This window comes from Apteryx mantelli, chromosome 33 (genome assembly GCF_036417845.1).
Source record: "Apteryx mantelli isolate bAptMan1 chromosome 33, bAptMan1.hap1, whole genome shotgun sequence".
Taxonomy (NCBI): Eukaryota; Metazoa; Chordata; class Aves; order Apterygiformes; family Apterygidae; genus Apteryx; species Apteryx mantelli.
This window is the reverse complement of record NC_090010.1, coordinates 1,989,332-2,010,876: the sequence shown is the minus strand read 5'-3', so window position 1 is coordinate 2,010,876 and position 21,545 is coordinate 1,989,332. Positions and strand designations below refer to the sequence as shown.

The 21,545-nt window shown below is 70.9% G+C and overlaps 2 protein-coding genes across 2 annotated transcripts; both read right to left on the bottom strand.

Annotated features, from left to right (window-relative positions):
* Window positions 1-855: 855 nt before the first annotated feature.
* On the bottom strand, window positions 856-8,911 carry ITGB7 (integrin subunit beta 7). The gene is given in 20 exon segments (XM_067313938.1): window positions 856-1,027; window positions 1,152-1,312; window positions 2,220-2,449; window positions 3,144-3,187; window positions 3,189-3,326; window positions 3,328-3,368; window positions 4,443-4,613; window positions 4,616-4,665; window positions 5,416-5,477; window positions 5,479-5,604; window positions 6,534-6,677; window positions 6,760-6,850; window positions 6,934-7,034; window positions 7,137-7,295; window positions 7,877-7,957; window positions 7,959-8,006; window positions 8,008-8,120; window positions 8,220-8,250; window positions 8,252-8,391; window positions 8,811-8,911. Coding segments are annotated over 19 exon segments (1,926 nt in total). The 5' UTR covers window positions 8,324-8,391; window positions 8,811-8,911; the 3' UTR covers window positions 856-964.
* A 4,797-nt stretch (window positions 8,912-13,708) lies between these two features.
* Window positions 13,709-21,080, bottom strand: RARG (retinoic acid receptor gamma). Its single transcript, XM_067313937.1, is given in 17 exon segments — window positions 13,709-13,716; window positions 14,656-14,848; window positions 14,850-14,896; window positions 15,007-15,025; window positions 15,028-15,087; window positions 15,089-15,169; window positions 15,441-15,479; window positions 15,482-15,523; window positions 15,525-15,659; window positions 15,747-15,866; window positions 15,868-15,924; window positions 16,480-16,524; window positions 16,526-16,638; window positions 17,028-17,169; window positions 17,282-17,362; window positions 17,364-17,431; window positions 20,877-21,080. Coding segments are annotated over 17 exon segments (1,395 nt in total). The 5' UTR covers window positions 21,022-21,080.
* Between the last annotated feature and the right edge of the window lie 465 nt (window positions 21,081-21,545).

The window sequence follows — 21,545 nt, the reverse complement described above, 5'->3', positions numbered from 1 at the left end:
AAACTGTAGTTTTTATAAGCTGTTATAAACTTGTATCTTTTTACCAGTAGCGTGGTGTCCGGTCCTTCGTGGCGTTTAGGGTATTTAAATAAAAGTCATCGTTTTTCTTTTCTAACCTCTTTTCTGCTTCTTTTGGGCTCCCCCCCCCCCCCCCCGGCCCTGGTGAGGAAGGGAAGGGGGTTTACGCTTGGAAAAATGAAGGGGGGCGGCAGGTTTCACCCCGAGTTTGGGGGGGACGGGTCCACGGCAGGGCCTGGAGCCGACCCAGGGGGTGGCACCTACCTGCGGCCGTCCCCATGGCTGGCACCCGTCCCCATCCGTCCCCAAGGAGCTGCTCTTTTCCCCCAAGGGCTGGCACCCAGCTGCATCCGTTCCCGAGGCGCCGGCACCCGCCGGCGTTTGTCCCCGGCGCTGGCACCCAGCTGCATCCTTCCCCACGGCTGGCAACTACCCGCATCCGTCCCCGAGGGGCTGGCACCCAGCGGCATCCATGCCCGCGGCTGGCACCCAGCTGCATCCGTCCCCGCAGCTGGCACCTACCCACATCCGTCCCCAAGGGGCTGGCGCCCGGTGGCAGCCATCCCTGCGGCTGGCACCTACCCGGATTGGTCCCCAAGGGGTAGGTGCTCACCCGGATCTGTCCCCAAGGGGCTGGTGCCTGCTGCCACCTGTCCCCACGGCAGGGACAGCCCTTCCCGTCCCCTCCCCACCGGCACCCCACAAGGGAGATGACACGAAAGCGCCCGGTCTCTGCTCCCGCCGGGCTTCACCCGCAGCCTGCGGCTCCCTTTATTGCGCGACGTCTTCCAGCAAAGCAAGCGCCGGCGTCGGGGACACGGGGGGGGGGGGGGTGGACACGGTGGGGACAGGGACAGGGGCTCAGCCCCGCACCCCAAGGAGGGAGGGAGGCGCTGTGCTGGGTCCTTCGGCCGCATCCTGCCCGTTTTGGGGGGTGCCCGGCCCCTCACTCCTGGACATAGTTGGGGTTGACGGTGGTGGTGGTCGCGCTCTTGAACAGCGGGTTGTTCTGCAAGGCGGAGGAGAGGGCACCCATGGGAGCTGCGGCCCGGACACCTGGTCCTCCCCACGGGTGCTGGGGGGTCCCCCGTTTTGGGGACAGAGTTTGGGGGGGGGCGGCAGGCCCCGCTCACCTCGTTCCACTTGGCGTGGCGGCGCTCCTTCTCGAAGCGGCGGTACTCCTGCCGGTCGTAGACCTCCAGGGAGACGCGGTAGAGCACCACCAGCAGCAGCCCCACGGCCACGATGCCGGCCACCAGCCCCACCACCAGCTTCATGGGCTCGGCGGTGGTGGCTGGGGACAGGCGGCGTCAGCCCCACGCGCGGGGGGTCCCACAAGGTGCTGGGACCCCCCCCCCCCCCAGGGCACATGGGGACCCCCCGGGCATGGGGGTCCCGTAGGGGTGCAAGGTCCTTTGGGGCAGGGATCCCTGGGCATGGGATCCTCTGGGACATTGGGTGCCTTGGGGCATGAGGTCCCAAAAGGGGGCAGGGACACCCAAGCATGGGGTCCTTTGGGGTGCAGGGACCCCCAGGCATGGGGTCCTTTGGGGCATGAGGTCCTTGGGGTGCAGGGACGTCCAAGCACAGGGTTCCTCAAGGTGCAGGACACCCAAGCATGGGGGTCCCTTGGGGGTGCAGGGACACCCAAACATGGGGTCCTTTGGGGCATGAGGTCCTTCAGGGTGCAGGACATCCAAGCATAGGGTCCTTTTGGGTGCAGGGACCCCCAGGCATGGGGTCCTTCAGGGCATGGGGTCCCTCAGGGTGCAGGACATCCAAGCATAGGGTCATTTAGGGTGCAGGGACCCCCAGGCATGGGGTCCTTCAGGGCATGAGGTCCTTCAGGGTGCAGGACATCCAAGCATAGGGTCCTTTTGGGTGCAGGGGTCCCCCAGGCACAGGGTCCTTCAGGGCATGGGGTCCCTCAGGGTGCAGGACATCCAAGCATAGGGTCCTTTTGGGTGCAGGGACCCCCAGGCACGGGGTCCTTCAGGGCATGGGGTCCCTCAGGGTGCAGGACATCCAAGCATAGGGTCCTTTGGGGTGCAGGGACCCCCAAGCATGGGGTTCTTCAGGGCGCAGAGTCCCTTGAGGTGCAAGACACCAAGGAATGGGGTCCCATGGGGTGCAGGGACCCCCAAGCACAGGGTCCTTCAGGGCTTGGGGTTCCCCCAGGTCCCCCCTGGCTTCGCGCTCACCCTCCTCAGCCCAGACGGTCAGCGTGATGTCCCCCTCTTCGTCCTCGTCATCCTCGCCCTCGATGAGGAAGACGAGGATGCGCCCGTCGGCGGCCTGCTCGGTGCACCAGGCGTCGGTGTCGGCGCGGGGCGGGCGCGCGGGCAGCACCCGGGCCGTCGTGCGGTTGCAGGCCAGGCTGCAGTTGGCGCTCAGGGGGCCGAGGCCGAAGGCTTTGCAGTCGGCGCAGTCCCTGCGCGGCCCCGCACGTCAGGGCCACCACTGCCACGTCCCCTCCTGGCGCCTCCCCACCCTGGGCCAAGCCCTGCCCCGTCTGGCCCCAACTTGTCCCCCCCCCCGTCGCCCACCAGCCCTGGCCCCCTTCACCCTGTCCTCGTCCCCATGTCCCCTTCCAGCCCTGTCCCCATGTCCCAGCCCTGTCCCCTCATCCCATGGTCCCTGCCAGTCCCATTCCTGTCCCCATGTCCCACCTCTGTCCCCCTCATGCCTACATCTTCTACCAGTCCTGTTCCTGTCCCCATGTCCCTTGCCAGCCCTGTCCCTGTCCCCCATCCCATGTCCCCTGCCAGCCCTGTCCGCGTGTCCTGTCCCTGTCCCCCATCCCAGGTCCCTTGCCAGGCCTGTCCCTGTCCCCCGTCCCCATATCCCCCTGCCAACCTATCCTGGCCCCTCATCCCTGTGTCCTCTGCCTGTCCCTGTCCCCCCTGTCCCCTACCAGCCCCATCCCTGTCCCCATGTCCCCTGCCACCCCATATCCATGTCCCCTGCCACCCCATCCCCATCCCTGTGCCCCCCTCATCCCCCAATGTCCCCATCCCCATGTCCCCTGCCACCCCATCCCCATGTGCCCCTCATCCCCCGTGTCCCCATCCCCACGTCCCCTGCGGCCCCGCGCCCACGTCCCCGCTCCCGCCCCCCGGGCTCACCGGTGCCGCTGGCAGGGGGTCTGGCAGGAGGGGCAGCGGGCGCAGAAGGGGCCCCAGGTAGCCGGGCTGGCAGAGGCAGCGGCCGCAGTCGCAGTGCCCGTGGCCGCTGCACTCGCGCCCGCCGCGCAGGCAGCCGTCCCGCGCCAGGCTGCAGCCGCAGGCGCTGCCCGCGAAGCCCTCGCGGGCACCGGCACGTCCCGCACACGCACTCGCCCCGCTGCGGGCCTGGGGGGGGGGGGGGGGGGGGGGACACGATGGGGACGCCATCGCCACGCGGGGACCGATGGGGCTCGCCGCGGGGATGGGACCCCCGTGGGGACCTGCAGGGATGGGAGCCCATGGGGATGGGACCTCCCAGGGATGTGCAATGGAGATGGGACCCCCATGGGGACACGCTATGGGGATGGGACCCCCCCCCCCAGAAGGATGTGCAATGGGGACAGGACCCCCATGGGGACATGATACAGGGATGGGACCTGCAGGGATGGGAGCCCATGGGGATGGGACCTCCCAGGGACGTGCAATGGAGATGGGACCCCCATGGGGACACGCTATGGGGATGGGACCTGCAGGGATGGGACCCCATGGGGACGGGACCTCCCAGGGACGTGCAATGGAGATGGGACCCCCATGGGGACATGCTATGGGGATGGGAGCCCCCAGAAGAATGTGCAATGGAGATGGGACCCCCATGGGGACACGCTATGGGGATGGGACCCCCCCCAGCAGGATGTGCAACAGGGATGGGACCCCCATGGGGACACGCTATGGGGACAGGACCCCCATGGGGATGTGCCACAGGGATGGGACCCCATGGGGATGGGACCTCCCAGGGACGTGCAATGGGGATGGGACTCCCATGGGGGACAGGACCTCCCAGGGACATGCAGTGGAGATGGGACCCCCATGGGGACACGCTATGGGGATGGGACCTGCAGGGATGGGACCCCATGGGGACAGGGCCTCCCAGGGACGTGCAATGGAGATGGGACCCCCATGGGGACACGCTATGGGGATGGGACCCCCATGGGGATGTGCCACAAGGATGGGACCCCATGGCGACAGGACCTCCCAGGGACGTGCAATGGAGATGGGACCCCCATGGGGACACGCTATGGGGATGGGACCTCCCAGGGATGTGCAATGGAGTGGGGACCCCCATGGGGACATGCTATGGGGACGGGACCTGCAGGGATGGGACCCCATGGGGACAGGACCTCCATGGGGATGTACAATGGGGACGGGACCCCCATGGGGGCCACGCAACGGGGCCGGCCCCCCCCCCCCCGCCGTGCCCACCTCCGCAGGGCAGGCCGTCGTGGCGCTCACAGGCGCCGCTGTCGCACTGGCACTGGGGGCCGCTGAGGCCGGGGGGGCACTCGCAGCGCCCGCACACGCACTGGCCCCGGCCGCCGCAGGGGGGGCCCCGTGCCGTTGGGGGGGCCGGCAGTCGCCCTCCGCCGCCGCCGCCGCCGCCGGCCCCTCGCACTCGCACCGCCGGCCCCGCCGCCCCGCCGGGCACCTGGCGGCCGGGGGGGGGGGGGCGGGGGGGGAGGTTTGGGCCCTGTTCTGCCCCCCCCGGCCCTCATCCTGCCCCCCAGGCCTCCGCTTTGCCCCCCCAAGCTGCCCCGTGGAGCCCCATGCTGCCCCGTCGCCCCTCATCCCACCCCCAACTTGCCCCATCCTGCCCCACGTCTGCCTTACAACCTCCCACCCTGCCCCATCGCCCCCCCGTCCTGCCCCACGGACCCCCATCCTGCCCCCCAACCTGCCCTATGGACCCCCGTCCTGCCCCACGGACCCCCCATCCTGCCCCCCACTGCCCCATTCCCCCCCCTTCCTGCCCCACGGACCCCCATCCTACCCCCCAACCTGCCCAACCTGCCCTATGGACCCCTGTCCTGCCCCCCACTGCCCCATTGCCCCCCCATCCTGCCCCATGGACCCCCATCCTGCCCCCCAACCTGCCCTATGGACCCCCATCCTGCCCCATGGATCCCCGTCCTGCCCCCCCCCGACCCCCACCCCACCCCTCCAACCTGCCCCATCGTCCCCCATCCTACCCCCCAACCTGCCCCACGGACCCCTGTCCTGCCCCGTGGACCTGCCCCATGGACCCCTGTCCTTCCCCATCACCCCCCCACCTTGCCCCCCCGACCCTCATCCCACCCCTCCAACCTGCCCCATTGCCCCCCACCCCCGCCCCACGGACCCCCATCCTGCCCCACGGGCCCCCATCCCGCCCCCCACCCTGCCCCGCGGCCGCCGGCACCTGCAGACGCCGCACTCGAGGCTGCCGCCGTGGCAGAGGGCGGCGGGCGCCTGGGGGGGGGCGCCAGGGGCAGCCGCAGAGGCTGCGCAGCTCCAGGCGCAGCTCCTCGGCGAAGCCCAGCACCCGCAGCCCCACCGTCTGCGGCGCCGCCAGGCACCCGGCCACCCGCACCCGCACCGTGAAGTTCACCTGGGCGCCCCGACGGCACGGCACGGATCGGCACGGCACGGAGGGCATGGCACGGCACGGATGGGCACAGCACGGCGTGGAGGGCATGGATGGGCACGGCACCGATGGCATGCATGGATGAGCATGGCGCAGCATGGATGAGCACGGCATGGATGAGCATAGACGAGCACGACATGGCCAACATGGCATGGATGAGCACGGCACAGCCCGGATGGCATGGAATGGATGAGCACGGATGAGCATGGCATGGATGAGCATGGCGCAGCATGGATGAGCACGGCATGGATGAGCATAGACGAGCACGACATGGCCAACATGGCATGGATGAGCACGGCACAGCACAGATGGCATGGAATGGATGAGCACGGCATGGATGAGCATGGCACAGCATGGATGAGCACGGCATGGATGAGCATAGACGAGCACGACATGGCCAACATGGCATGGATGAGCACGGCACAGCACAGATGCATGGAACGGATGAGCACAGATGAGCATGGCATGGCATGGACGAGCATGGATGAGCATGGCATGGACAGCATGGCATGGATGAGCACAGGTGAGCATGGATGAGCATGGCACAGATGAGCATGGCATGGACAGCACAGCATGGTATGAGCACAGCACGGCACGGCATGGATGAACATTCCACGGACAGGATGGCATGGATGAGCACAGCATGGCATGGCACGGATGAGCACGGATGAGCATGGATGAGCACGGCATGGATGAGCAGGGCACGGCACGGCCGGCACAGCGTGGCATCGCCCGCGTGCACGGGACCAACAGGCGCGCTGCAAAGCAGGCAGGGACACGCAGACACGGGGGGGGGGCAGGGACACGGGGTGCCCCTCGCCCCCCACCCGCGCCGGACGCACCCCAAGGGGGGGCACCCTGCCCGCGCTCCCCCCGCCCCCCCCCCAACTCACCTGCTGGTTGATGCGGGACGCCGGAGCAGAAGCCGCCGTGGGGCCGGGGGGGTTCGGGGGGGGCCGGCCGCAGTGCGACTCGTAGCTGAGGCTGACGCCGGGCGGCAGCGGCGAGTGCTGCAGCTCCACCGTGGACGAGAGGCTCTGGGGGCACCCGCAGGCATCAGCAGCCCCCGGGACACCCCCAAAACCTGGGACCCCCCCCCCCAAACCCCCCCCCGCTCACGTTGTAGGCATCCGAGATGAGCTGCACCACGTTGCTGGAGTCCTCCCGCAGCTCCCCCACCACCGATTTGGGGATGAGGCGGGCTCAGCTCCTGCGCAGGGACCCCGTGAGGTTTTGGGGGGGGGGTGCAGCACCCCTGGGTGCCCCCACCCCACTGTCACCACCCCCACCCGCCTCACCTGGTACACGGGCACCGTGGGACCCGTCACGGCGAAGATGGGCTGGATGTTGGCGGCCGAGAGCACCTGCGCCAGGTGTCCCACCGAGGGGTAGTCCTGCAACGGGGGCGCGGGGTGGCTGCTGGGGGGGGCCCAGGCGTCCAGGCACCCCCCCACCCCCCCCCCCCCCAGCGGACCCAGGGCGTCCGGGGCTCTTACGTAGAGGTGGCTCTTGCTGTAGACACCGCTGGCGTCGAGGTGGCAGCGGCTGTCGCTGGGGATGAAGATGCCACCCAGCTTCCCGTCACCCGCCGTGTGGAAGGTGTCGTCGGAGGCGAAGACCAGCAGCCGGGTCACCGGGCGCCAGCCGATCTGCTCCTGCGTGGGGGGGGGGGGCACACGCGTGTGCACACGGGCTGCCACAGGCCCCCGCCGTCGCACACGTGCGAGCGCTCGCTCGCCTGCTGGGCTTTGCTGCTGCGTGCAACGTGCAGGCGGCCTGCGCGCAACCTGTGTGCAATCCTGTGCAACCCGTGTGCAACCCGTGTGCAACCAGCAATGCAGCCCATGCATAGCCTGCATGCAACCTGCAACACAACCTGCAGCGCAACCCGCAGTGCATCCCATGTGTAGCCTGCAACGCAACCTGCAACGCAACCAGCAATGCAACCCACGTGCAACCTGCAGCACAACCTGTGTGCCACCCATGTGTAGCCTGCAATGCAACCTGCAATGCAAACCACATGCAACCCCCATGCAGTCCATATGCAATCTGTGTGCAACCTGCAGTGCAACCCATGTGCAACCTGTGCCACCTGTATGCAACCTGCGTGCAGCCCACTACGCAACCTGCAACGCAACCCGCAATGCAACCCATGTGCAGCCCCGTGCAGCCTACATGTAATCTGCATGCAACCTGCAATGCAACCCGCAATGCAACCCGCAATGCAACCGCTCACCTCGCACACGGCCACCTGCATGATGGCGTCGAAGCCGCCCTCGGGCGAGTCGAGGTTGCCCGAGATGCGCTGCTGGCTCACAGCGGCTGGCGAACTCGCTGGCGTTGGCGGTGAGCGAGAGCACGTGGCGGGAAGGCGGCCGGCGGGTCGCAGGGCTCGTGCCGCTCGGGGCAGGGGTTGCGCAGCTTCGAGGGCACCGTGCTCACGTAGGGCAGCACCGTCTTGTCCACGAAGGAGGCCGAAGCTGGCCGGGCAGAGAGCGCCGGCTGCGGAAGGGGGCCCAGGCGTCCGGGGGGTGCAGGGGGGGGGGGCGCGCTGCCGCCGGCGGGGGCCCCGGCGTAACCGATGCGGACGGAGGAGGTGACGTTGCGCAGGGGCGGCCAGCAGGTCGCTGCCCAGCTTGCGCACGTTCTCCAGGTCGTCGCGCATGGAGTAGGAGAGGTCCATGAGGTAGTAGAGGTCCACGGGGTGGCCACCGGCCCGCTGGAACCGCACCTGGAAGCGGCGCTCCTCGCCTGCCGCCCCCCCCCCCGACGGCCCCCGTCAGCCTCCTCTTCCAGCCGCCCCGCCGTCCCCCCCCCCCCCCCGTGCCTCCATCCCTCCCTCCATCCTTTCCCTGTCCCTCCCTCCTTCCCTTCATCCATCCCTCCATCCTTCCCCCCTTTCCTCCCTCCCTCTCTCCCTCCATCTTTTCCCCCTTTCCTCCATCCCTCTCTCCCTCCATCCTTTCCCCTTTCCTCCATCCCTCTCTCCCTCCATCCTTTCCCCCTTTCCTCCATCCCTCTCTCCCTCCATCCTTTCCCCCTTTCCTCCCTCCCTCTCCTCCATCCTTTTCTCCTTCCCTCCATCCCTCTCTCCCTCCATCCTTCTCTCCTTTCCCTCCCTCTCTCCCTCCATCCTTCCCCCCTTCCCTCCTTCCCCCGTGCCCACGCACCGGGCCGCAGGGAGACTCGCAGCGAGCGGGGGCCGAGCTGGGCGCCCCCCCCGCCGGGGCCCAGCACCACGTCCTCCAGCACCTGCACGCGGCCCTGCGGCTCCACCACGGCGCCGGGGGGGCACCCGGCTCGCTCCAGGGGCCGCCCGGGGGGCCGCAGCGGGCCGCCTCCGCCTGCCCCCCCCGCGTGGAACTCCTGCCGGCAACCGGGGGGGGTCAGCGCCAGCACCCCCAGCCCTGCCGCCCCCTCGTCACCCCTGCACCCCGCATCCCCCCCTGCACCCTGCACCCCCCCTGCACCCAGCCCTTGCACCCTGCATCCCCCCCCGTGCACCCAGCCCCTTGCACCCTGCATCCCCCCTGCACCCAGCGTCCCCCCCCCATAGCGCCTGGCCCCTGCATCTTGCACTCCCCCCCCCCACACCCAGTCTTTGCACCCTGCATCCAGCACCTGCACCCAGCCCCTGCGCCCTGCACCCCCCCTGCTCCCAGCCCTTGCACCCTGCATCCCCCCTGCACCCAGCCCTGCACCCTGCATCCCCCCCTCGTGCACCTGGCCCCTGCATCTTGCATCCCCCCCTGCACCCAGCCTTTGCACACCCCACATCCCCCCTGCACCCAGCCCCTGCACCCCACACCCCCCTGCACCCTGCATCTCCCCTGCACCCAGCCCTTGCACCCTGCATCAACTCTACGCCCAGCCCCTGCAACCTTGCAGCGACTCTGCACCCAGACCCTGCAGCCCACATCCCCCACGAAACCCGGATCTCCCTGCACCCATCGCCCTGCACCCCAGACCCCCCTGCACCCGCCGCGGCGGCCTGCAACCCACATCCCCTTGCACCCGCCGCTGCCTGCGCGCCGGCTGCCCACGTCGCCCCGGCACCCGGCACCCCACATCCCCCTGCACCCATCGCTCTGCACCCCACGTCGCCCAGCCCCGGCCGGGATGCCCTGGCAGGGGACGTGCGAGACGAGGCGGGTGCCGCGGGGGGGGCCCGTCCCCGTCCCGTCCCATCCCGTCCCCACCGGCTGTTTGTCCACCGAGGTTTCGCTGCTTCCTGGTGACAAACCGCAGGGCCGGGCCCAGGGGAGTCACGCAAGGGCTGGGCGCGGGGGGCCGCGACCCACCGGCCCCCCCCCCCCAGGACCCCCGCGGCTCACCGGGGAGCCCCAAGGCACGGTGGGGACCCCAAGGACCCAGGGACAGCGGGGTTGTCCCCCACTGCTCGCTGGGGCACCCCGACAGCCGCCGGGGGACACGTCCCTCCGGCACCCAGCACCCTCCCGGCCCCCCTGCACCCATCGCTCCGCACCCCCCTGCACCCCACTTGCACACACCCCCCGCACCGGGGACCCCAGGGACACGGGCGACCCCCCCCATGGCAAACCGGGGGCCTCCGGGACCCCACAGCCCCCAGGGACAACCGGGACCCCCCCCGGCACACCCGACCGGACCCCACGGACCCCCGGGGACCCCACGACAGACCGGGGCTCCCCGGCACACCGGGCCCCCCAGGGACACCGGCCCCCCCCCACAGCACAGCGGGACCCCAGGGACCCCACGACCCCCCCAAGCCCCCCAGGGACCCCCAGTTTCCCCCGCGCACCGGGACCCCCAAAACTCCCAGGGAAATCACTCCCCCCCCCCCCGGGCACCGGGACCCCCAGGGACACCGAGATCCCCCCCCATCCCCGGACACCGGGGGGGCCCTGGGACCCCCCGGGCCCCTCCTGCACGCCAAGTCCCCCAGGGACCCCACGGCCCCCGGGCCCCCCCGAGACCCCTAAAGGCACCGCGACCCCCCCCCGAGGACCCCGGACCCCCCCGCACCGACCCCGACCCCCGGCGGCGGCGGCGGCGGCGAGCGCGGGCGCCGGGCGGCCCGGCAGCGTCCTGGGGGCAGCGGCACCGGGGGGGGGGGGGGGGGGGAAGATCCGGGTGGGGTGGAGGGGGGGGGGTCCCGGGGGGGTGTTCCCGCACTCACCGGGTCCTCGCACCAGGCGCACTGGGGGTGCGCGCGGATACACGCCTCGCACGGGGCGCGGGCGGGCACGGCTCTGCGGGCACCGGAGCGAGGGGGGGGTGGTTAACGGGGGGGGGGGGCACCGGCACCGGGTCCCGACCCCCCCCCCACCGCCGGCTCCGCTCCTCACCTGCCCGCGCCCCCCCCCAGCGCCGCCGCGCCGCCGCCAGCAGCAGGAGCCCCCCCGGCAGCCCCATGGCCCTCGCAGCGCCCCGAGCCGCCGCCGCCGCCGCTCCGCACCGGGGGGGGGGGGGGGGAAGGGGGGGGGGGAAGGGGGGGGGGGGGCCCGGCTCAGCCCTGCCCGGGGTGGGGGCCGCATCCTGCCCCGGCCCCTCCCGCCGCCACGGACCCCCCCCCCTCTCCCAGGGCAAAGGGGGCGGGGATGGGGGGGGCCCTACCTAGGGGCAGGATGGGATCTGTCTGTCCCGTCCCCCCCCCCCCTCTGGTTTCACTCCTCCCCCCCCCCCCCCCGCAGGTGGGGGCCCAGGCGTCCGGCTGAGCCACACCCTGCGCCGGCTCCTGCCCCCCCCCCTCCGGGGAGAAGGGGCCCAGGCGTCCTGGCTCGTCCCCCTTCCCCCCCCCCCCCCGGAAAGGGCCTAGGCGTCCTAGGGGGCAGCACCCCCCCCCCCAAGTCACGGAGGGGCTCCTGGGTTCTTTGCAAAGCTCTGCCCCCCCCCTACAGGGCTGGGGGGGGGCGGGGGGGGGGCCGGACGCCTGGGTCCCTTTTCTAGCTGTGCCGGGGGGAGCCGGGAGGGGCCCCCCCGACCGCCCCGGTAAAGCCCCGTCCACGGTAGCGGCGGAGCGAGGCCGTCGGGGCAACACCGGGATCCCCGGCCCCCCCCCCCCCCCAGGCTGTCGCTACCGGTACCGGGGGGGCGGGCAGGGGGCACCGGCACCGGTCTGCCCCCCCCGCCCGGTGCCCCGGGTTCTCCCGCTGAGCCGGGGCCCGGTGTCCCCTGTCCCCCCCCCCCCCCCCCGGTGCCTCCCGCACTCGCTGCCCCGCTCCGCAGGGACGCGGTACCCTGGGTGAGCTTGGGGGCAGCGGTATATTGGGGGGGGGGGAACCGGGTGCAGCCGTATATGGGGGGGGGGAACCGGGTGCAGCGGTATACGGGGGTGCCGGGGTGCTGCCGGTATGGGGGGGGGGGGACCAGGTGCAGGCGGTTTATGGGGGGCTGCAGGCAGCGGAACGGGGGGCAGCGGGGCTGCAGGCGGTATATGGGGGTGGGGGGGGGTCCGCGGGTGCCGGCGGTGTTCGGGGGATGTGTTTTGGGGGGGGGGGGCGCCGCTGGCGGTGTATCGGGGGATCCCAGTTTGCCGGCGGTATATGGGGGTGCACGAGGGGGGCACCCGCGTAAAGGCGCTCTATGGGGGGGGGCGAGGCGGTATATGGGGGTTTGGGGGGGGTCCCCGGGGGGGCGGCGGTCTATGGGGGGCGGCGCTGCCCCTCCCTTCCTGTTCCGTGGCCCCGGAGCCGCGGCGGGCCGCGGGGGGGGGGGGGGACGCAGCGCGGAGCAGGGGCGCCCCCAGGCGGCCGCCGCGGGGAGCAGCAGCGGAGGGGGGGGGGGAAGGGGGGCGCCTGTGCACACGCGTGTGCATGCACGGGGGACACAGCTGCACACGGGGGACATCAGGACACGCGTGCGCATGCACGAGGACACATCTTGCACACGGGTGTTATAGGGACACACGTGTGCCTGCACAGGGACACAGCTGCACACGTGCGTGCATGCACAGGGCACAGTTGCACACGGGGGGGTCATAGGGACACGCGTGTGCAAGCACAGGGGACAGCTGCACACGGGGGGACATAGGGACACACACATGTGTGCATGGGGCATATCTGCACACGGGGGACATTGGGACACGCGTGTGCCTGCACAAGCACGTGTTTGCATGGACGGTGGGTGTGCACGGCGGCACACGCGTGTGTGCATCCACGTGGGCATACATGCGTGGGGGGGCCACGCACATCACACTCGTGTGTGCATGCGTCGGGGGCTGTGCACATCCGTGCCCACGCGTGTGCGTGCACAAGGGCATGTGTGCGCGCTGCTGTAGGCCCAGGCCTGCTCGCTTCAGTCCATGCACCCTGCTTTGCACACGCGTGTGCGTGCCCACCCGCGTCTGTGCACACGTGTGCGCAGCCGCACCCCCCCCAGCAAGTGCCCCGTGTCCCCAATGCCCCCCAGTGTCCCCTGGTGGAGAGTCCCCATGGGTGTTCCCCATGGTCCGGTGGTTGCTGTCCCCAGGGATGACCTGTTGTCCCTGTAGTCCCGGGGGGGGGGGTGTCCCCAGGGATGACCTGTTGTCCCTGTAGTCCCGGGGAGGGACTGTCCCCAGGGATGACCTGTTGTCCCTGTAGTCCTGGGGGGGGGGGTGTCCCCAGGGGTGACCTGTTGTCCCCTCTATTCCGGGGGGGCGGAGGGTGTCCCCAGGGGTGTCCTCCCCTCGTCCTAGGGGTTGTCGCTGGGCTGCCCCCCCTTGTCCGAGGAGTGTCCCCAGGGGTGTCCCCTGTTGTCCTGTGGGGGGGGGGGGAGGTTGTCCCCAGGGGTGTCCCCGTGGCCCCGCACAGACCACACCAGGCGCTGAGTTTCCAACACTTTATTTTGCAAAAATAGAAAAGTCCCGTGTGTCCCCCCCCCCGCGGCGGGGGGGGGGGGGCCGGGGCCAGCGGGGACCCCGGGGCGGGCGGGCTGTAAACATGGGTGCAGGCCCCCCCCGGGCACCGGGGGGGCGGCGGGGACAGCGGGCGGGGGCCCCCCCCCGGGGCCGGGACCCCGGTGTAAACGCAAAGGAATAAATAACGGGGGAAAAGTGCTGCCCCGGGGGGGCCCCCCACGGCGTGTAGTGTAACGGGGCCCCCCCCCCTTAAGGCCCTGCACCCCCAAAACGGGGGTGGAAATGGGGGGGGCGGCTCCAGCGCTGCGGGGGTGGGGGGCAAAGAGCCCCCCCCCTCCCCACCAGCTGGGGGTAACAGACATGGGGGGGGCAGTTTGGTCCCTGGGGCAGTTGGGGTACAGCGAGGCTGCCCCCCCCCCTTAAAAAGCTGCCGCGGGAGGGAGGCGGGAAGAGGAAATGGAGCAGGGCCCCCCCTCCGGCATGGGGGTCCCGGTGGCTATGGCTTGGGCCCCCCCTCCCCTGGTAGCAGCCCAGGGGGGGTGGGGATTTTTTTTTTGGGGGGGGGTCGCCTTGTGCCCCCCCTCTTTGGTCTCTATAGTGTTCTGTGCCCGTCCTCCTCCTCCCCCCCACCTTGATCCCAATTTTACAAAGAAACCAGCAAATAAAATGCCCCCCCCCCCCCCCGATATGGCTGGAGGGGGCGGTTTTGTCCGCACCTCCCCCCCCAAAAGCAGTGCCCCCGGGAGGGGGGGAACGGGGGTGCCCCCCCCTCCCCGAATCCACCCTGTCTCCTTTCGTCTTGTGACGTGAATAAATAAAGTCCCGGACGCCCGGGGTTCCTCCCGGCTCGGGCACCGGCAGGGGGGGGCACGGAGTGGGGGGGGGCACCCGGGGCATCAGTCATTTGGGGAAGGGGGGGGGCAATATCTGTCCCGTCGTTGCCCCCCCTCGGCTGCCCCCACAGCACCGGGGCTGGGGGGGGGGGCGGCAGGGTGGGGGGGGTCCCGGGACTTTGGCATGAAGCTGAGGTTGGGGTGGGGGGGCCCCCCTGGCCCCCCCCCGGCTTAAGGCAATAGCTGGTGCCACGGGGTCCCCCCCCGGGCCTGGCTCCATCAGTCTCTGGAGCCCCCCCCGGCGGTGCCGGGGGGGGGGGGGCCTGGAAGGCAGTCGTGAGCGTTGTCCGTCCGTCCCCCCACGGTGGTGGGGGGGGGAGGAGGACGGGGGCCGGCTCCCCGGGCGCCCCCGGGGGGGGGGGCTAGGGCGAGTCAGGGGGGCCGGCGGCAGGGCTGTCCTCGGCGCTGGGGGGGCTCCGGCGGCGGGGGGGCCGCGCCGCGCCTCCTCGTCCTCGAACATCTCGGGGTTCTCCAGCATCTCCCGGATGAGGGGGGGGCATGGGGCCCGGGATCTCCATCTTCAGCGTGATGGCCCGCTCGGCACCTGGAGGGGGGGGGCGGGAAAAGGGGGGGGGGGGGGGCCGCAGCCGTGAGCTTCCCCGGCGCGAGTGCCGCGAGCTTCCCCGGCGCGGTGCCGCCGGCCCCCCGCCTCACCTTTGGTGCTGATGCCAGCGGGAGGTCGGTGATCTTCATGAGCATGCGGGGGAACATGTGGGGCTTGGTGGGCCGGCGGCGGCTGCGCGTACACCTTCAGCGCCTCCAGCAGCGGCTCCTGCAGCTTGTCCACCTTCTCCGGCTCCTCCAGGTCCAATGCGGTCTGGCGGGGTTGGGGGGGCATGGCCAACGCGTGGGGGCCACGGCACCGAGGGGCTTCCCGGTTCCCAATCCCTCGTCTCCGGTTCTTCTCCCCTCCGTCCCCATCCCCTGGCCCTGCGTCCGTCCTCGTGGCTCCTGAGCTCCAGCATCCATCCTCTGCCTCCCCGCCGCCAAGCATCCATCCTGTCCCCCCGTTTTTTCTCTCCCCTTCAGCCCCACACGCATCCCCAGCGCGCCCCGTGTCCCGCTGTCCCTCCTCCGTGCCCCAACGCCTCCCACCCTCCGCAGATGAGGCAGATGGCACTGAGCAGCACCTGGTCTCCGTGTCGTCCATCTCGAGGGGCAGGAGCTGGCCGGGCGAAGGCGAAGACGAGGTCGGTGAGGGGCCCGAAGCCAGCGTTGTGCATCTGCGTGCGGTTCAGCGTCAGCCCGTCCGAGAAAGGTCATGGTGTCCTGCTCGGGGGTTGTAGCGGTGTGCAGATCCGCAGCATCTGCGGGGAGCGCGGGAGCGCGTCAGGGTGCCGCCCGGCCCCGCCGAGCCGCCGCCCCGCGCCGCCCGCGGCCCCCTGCCCCCTCACCAGGATGTCGAGGCAGGCGGCCTTGAGCAGGGTGATCTGGTCGGCGATGGTGAGCGAGGTGAAGCCGGGCAGGCGCTTGGCGAACTCCACGATCTTGATGATGCACTTGGTGGCCAACTCCGCTGAACTTGTCCCACAGCCCCAGGTCCAGCTGGACTCGGTGGTCAGCGCTCGAGTTCTGGTGGGGGGGGACGAGAGGGACGGGGTCACGCGAGGGGGACACGTGCCACCAGGCCACACAGGGACCCAGCTTCCCTGCTGGGAGACTGGCGGCTCAGGACCCAGGTGTCCCTGGTCCCAGTGATCTCTCCCCAATCCCAACCAGGCTGGGACAGGGACCCAGGTGTCCTGGTCCCAGTGATCTCTCCCAAATCCCAACCAGGCTGGGACAGGGACCCAGGTGTCCTGGTCCCAGTCCTCTCCCCCATCCCAACCAGGCTGGGACAGGGATCCAGTGTCTCCTGGTCCCAGTCTTCTCCCCAAGTCCCAACCAGGCTGGGAGAGGGACCCAGGCATCCGGGCTGCAGCACCTCCCAAATCCATGGAGGACCTGGCTCCACCTTGTGACCGACGTGCTAACCGCAGCCAGGCCTTTTTGGGGCCCACCCCCCCTGCTCCGTAGCACCCCCCATCTCCTCCGATCCTGGCACCCACCCCCCATCCCTGGCCGCCCTGCCCAGGCTGAGGCCGGGCGCAGCTCGTGACAGCGGTGGGGCGCGGGCCCGGCTCTCACCGTGGTGTACTTGCCCAGCTGGCAGAGCGAGGGGAAGGTCTCCTGGGTGGGCCTTGCTGACCTTCTGGATGAGCTCCTCCAGCTCCGGGGTCATCTCGTAGCTGTCGGCCGGCTCCTCCTTCACGTCCTTCTTCTTCTTGTTCCTGTCGTTGCGCACGGGCTGCGGCGGGGAGCGGGGACGGGGTGAACCCGGGGGAAGCGGGCGGCAGCGGGACCACCGTGCCCCGGGGGGGGGGGCTGTGCCCAGTCCGGGCTGGGGGGTTTAGGGGGGTGCCCCCGTGCCCACCCCCCTCCCCAAGCGGCGTTTCTGCCCCCCCCCTCCCGGCAGCGCCCGGGGGCACCGGGACAGGATACGCCAGCGGCAGGATATCCACATATAGCACAATGCGGCCGGAGGGGCTGCCCGGGGCCCCCCCACCCCGCCGGAGCAGGGGGGGGAAACAGCCCTTCCCACCCCCCCCCCCAAAAAAAAAAGGTCCCCAACTCCGCGCCAGCGCAGGTCCCTGAAGGCTGGGGGGGGACCCGTGGGGTGTCCGGCCCTGGCGCACCTTCCTTGGACATGCCGACCTCGAAGCACTTCTGGAGCCGGCAGTACTGGCACCGGTTGCGCGTCACCTTGTTGATCTGGCAGTTCTTGTCGCGGTGGCACGTGTACACCATGTTCTTCTGGATGCTCCGGCGGAAAAAACCCTGCCGCGGGGAAGCGCCGGGTTGACCGCGAGGCGGGCGTCCCGGCGGCCCTCCGCCGCCGCTGCCGCCGCCCCCGCCGGCGTCCCCCCCCCCGCCGCCGCCGCCGCCTCACCTTGCAGCCCTCGCAGGAGCTCACGCCGTAGTGGTAGCCCGAGGACTTGTCGTTGCAGACGAAGCAGGGCTTGTAGACGCGCTGGCGGCGGCGGCGGCGACGGCGAGCTGGGCACCATCTCCTCCGAGCTCGTGCTCTGGGTCTCCACGGCTGGTGGAAGAGAGCGGGAAGGGGGGGGGATAAGGGACCGTCGAGGATCTGCCAGCGGACCGAGGGGAGCGGGACGAGGGGCCGCACGAGGCCTCGGTGCCGAAGGCCGCGATTCGGCCCCCCTCCACCCCCCGCGCCCAGCTCCTCGGCATCGCCCCACTTGCGCCAGCCAGGAGGGAAACCGAGGCACGGAAGGACTCGGGGTGTCCTGGCAGCGGCCCCTCTTCCCATGGCATCCAGCCGGGGATGGATGGAAGGACGGAGGGATGGGGGGGAAAGGGCATGGAGGGAAGGACGGAGGGATGGGGATGGGGTGAAGGAGAAGAGCGTGGAGGGGAGGAGGGAGACAAGGACAGAAAGCAGGATGGAGAACAGGCAGCCCCAGCTCCCACCAGGATCGCAGGCGCCCCCATGCCAACCTCCCCGGGCTGCCCGGAGCCGCGGGCAGAGGCCTGGCCGGGTACCGCCGGGACACGTCCCCCCCCCCTCCCCTCCCTCCGTCCCCCCCACTTTCCCGCAGGCGGCGGGGCGGCGCTGGCTTTGCGGGCTCTCGTGATTCACCCCTCCTTCCCGGGTGCCCGCGGCACGCCATCGGCCTTCCCCGAAAGCCGCAGGGGCATCCGGCCCCCTCCCGGCAGCCGCTTTTCCATAGCGCCGGGTCATTTCCTCCCCGGGGTGCCAACCGGGCTGGGGGGGGGGGGGGGGGGCGGGACGGACGGACAGACAGGGACAGGGGGACGTCACCGTCGCGGCGAGCGGGGAGGGCACCCGCCGAAAGCAGGCGGCGGGCGGGGCGCTCGGGCGAGGAAGTGAAGCCGGCCCGGCTTCCTGCTGCTTTGGTGCCCAGGGACCCCCCCCCCCCCAAAAAAAAATTAGGGGTGGGGGGGGGCACCCTGCACCTGGGCACGGGAGCGTGCAGCCGCCTTGCGTGTGTGTGCACGCGCGAGCCGGGCGGGGTGTTTTTCTCTCTTTTTTTTTGGGTTGGTTTTGCTTTTTTTTTTTTTTTTTTTTTAAACGCGAAAAAAAAAAAAGCCGAAATTGCTGAAATTGAGGAAATTCCTGCCCTCGCCGAGCTTCAAACAGGCCATTTATAACCAGCCATAAAATGTTTGCAGCTGGGCCCGAGGAGCCGTTTGTCTCCCTGCCCGCATTCCTGACACTTCGCGAGAGAGGAGGGTGGCCCACGGGAACACCCCCCCCTCCTTGCACACGCGTGTGCGCACACGCACACACACACACACACACAACCTCCTCCCGTGTGATGGGGGGGGCACCGGGCCCACGCGACCCCCCCCCCGGCCTCGCCGCGGGAAGGGCTGTGCGCACCCTCGCACAACCCCTGGTGCACGCGCGTCGTCGTCGTCCCCCCCCCCCCCCTTGCGCACACCATGGTCACCCCAACAACAAACAGCGCGGCCCGCCCCCCTGCCGCCGCCACCGCCACCATCGTCACGGCCCCCCCCCACCCCCCCCCCCCGCCGGCTCCTCCTCCGCCCTAGAAACACTCACCACAACTGCACAACCACAAACACGCACCACACCCAGCAACACCCACACGCCGCGGGACAGGCGCACGCACACGCCCGCCCGGCCGCCCGCTCGCACCGGGGGTCCCTACCGCCACCCCCCCCCCCCATCCGGGGTGCCGGATCGGGACACCCCCGAGGGGCAGCCCGGACACAGCGTGGGGTGTGGGGGGGGGATTTGGGGAGGGGGACACACACACACACACACACACACACACACACACACCAGGCCAGGGCGCCCGGGTTGCCCTGTGCCGTGCCTCAGTTTCCCCCCCTGCCGCCCGGCTCAGGCCGCGCTGGGGCTAAACGTGGCTTTTTCGGGGGGTTTCTGACCCAAATCTGGGCGCCCGTCCCAAAAATAAATAAAAAACAACAACGCAACACCCCAAAACCATGCGGAGGGGGGGGCACACCATGGTGGTGGGGGGGACCAAAGGGGTGCCAAAACACCCCAAAAACCCGCAACAGGAGCCGGGGGGGCGCTGGGTCCGGGGAGGATTGAGGATTGGGAAGGGGAGAAATGAGGGAAGTGGGACCCCCCCCACACATACACGCACCCAAAATTGGGGGGGTCCGCAGATTTTGGGGAGGGGGGGGGGGCTCCTTGCGCCAGCTCCAGCAGGCCCCCAGCGTGGGGGCAGGGCGCCGGGAGGGGGGGGGCAGGCGATTTTGGGGCAGCCCCGCAGGGGTTAAGTGCCACATTGGTGCGCGGTTGGCAGGCAGCGCGCGCCTGGGCGGGGTGCGCCAGTCCAGAACTGGAACCAGTCGGGCCGGGGAGCGGGGGGGGCACTGGGAGGGACCGGCGGGGGGGGGGAGGGGGGGGGGATGATGACGGCGGTGGCCGCCCCGGCGCGGGGTGCGGGTTTGGGGGGAGGGGGGGGGGGAGCTCCCCGCTCGCAACCGGCCCCTGTGGCCCCCTCCCGGTCCCCCCCCATCCTGTTTGCTCCCGAAACGCTGCCAAATTTCCAGAGCCGGCGGATGAAATTCCCCCCCCCCCCACCCCGCCTGGGGAGGCTGTGGGGATGGTGGGGGGCAGCACCCCTGGGTGTCCCCCCCCCCCCGGCACCCTGTCCCCTGTCCCAGGACCCCCCGTGTCCCGTCCTCCCCCCAAGGACACTGTCCCCAGTCCCCCTGCAGCCCCCGGGGGCCCTGCTGGGGGCGTCCTGCCCCCCCCCAAACAGGCCTGTTCTCCCCCCCCCCCCCCAGCCGGGTCCCTCCCCAAATTTTTGTTACCGGGACAGAAACAAAGAGGGAGTTGAGACACACGGAGTGACGGCACACGCACACCGCGCACACGCACACATGCACACACGTACACACCATACACACAGACACGCACACACACGCACACCGCACACACGCACACACCGCACACACACACACCATACACACAGGACACACACACGCACACGATGTGACACGCACACACACTCACGCACAGTCTCACCTTGACACACACACCCCGTGTCACACACACCATCGGACACACACACACACACACACACTCTTACACACTCACAGTGTCTCTCGCACACGGTGCCACACAGTCCCACACCCCGCGTCACACACTCGCAGTCTCACACACACACACACGCAAACACACACGTACTCTTACACACCCCGTGTCACCCACACCCACACTCAGCGTCACCCGCGCACGGTGTCACACAGTCCCACACACACTCGGTGTCACTCACAATGTTACTCTCTCACACTCACAGCCGGTGTCACTCACACACACTCACACTGTCACTCACACACTCGGTGTCACTCACACCCGGTGTCCCACTCACACTCACTCACACTCGGTGTCCCCCCCTCCCCCCCCCCGCCCCGTCACGCCGCAGCCGCCGCCGAGGGCGCCGAGCCCCGCGCGGCCCCTGCCCGCCCCCCCCCCCCCCCGGCGCCCCGGTACGTACAGCGGCGGGCGGGCGGCGGCCAGGCGAAGGGCGGCAGGGCGCCGCAGCGCGGCCCGTATCCCGCCTTGCGCAGGGCGCAGGCCCCGCGGTTCGTCACGTCGTAGAGCTGCCGCGACACCGCCAGCGCCTCCAGGCAGTCGTACATGGCGCCGGCGCGGCCCGCGGCGGTCCCGGCCCCGGCGGCGACCCCGGCTGCGGCCCGGCCCCGGCCCCGGCCCCGGCCCCGGCGCGGCCCCGGCGCCGCCGCAGCGCTCGGGCGCTCACGCGGCGCCGCGCAGCATCCGCCGGGGGCGGGGGCCGCGCGCGGGGCGGGGCGGGGCCGCGCGGGAGGGGGGGGGGGCGCGCGGGGCGGGGGGGCGGGGGGGGGGGAGCGCGCGGGGCACGCGCACACGGGCACGCGCTGCACGGCCGGAGCGGGGGGGGGGGGGGGAGCGGGGGGCGCCAGGCCTCCCCTCAGGCCTCCCAGTCCCCATGTCACCCCCCTCCCAGTGCCCCCAGTGCCCCCAGCGCCTCCCGGTGCCCCCAGCGCCTTGTCACCCCCCCTCCCAGTGCCCCCAGTCCCTCCCAGTCCCCATGTCACCCCCCTCCCAGTGCCCCCAGTGCCCCCAGTACCTCGTCACGCCCCTCCCAGTGCCCCCAGTCCCTCCCAGTCCCCATGTCACCTCCCCA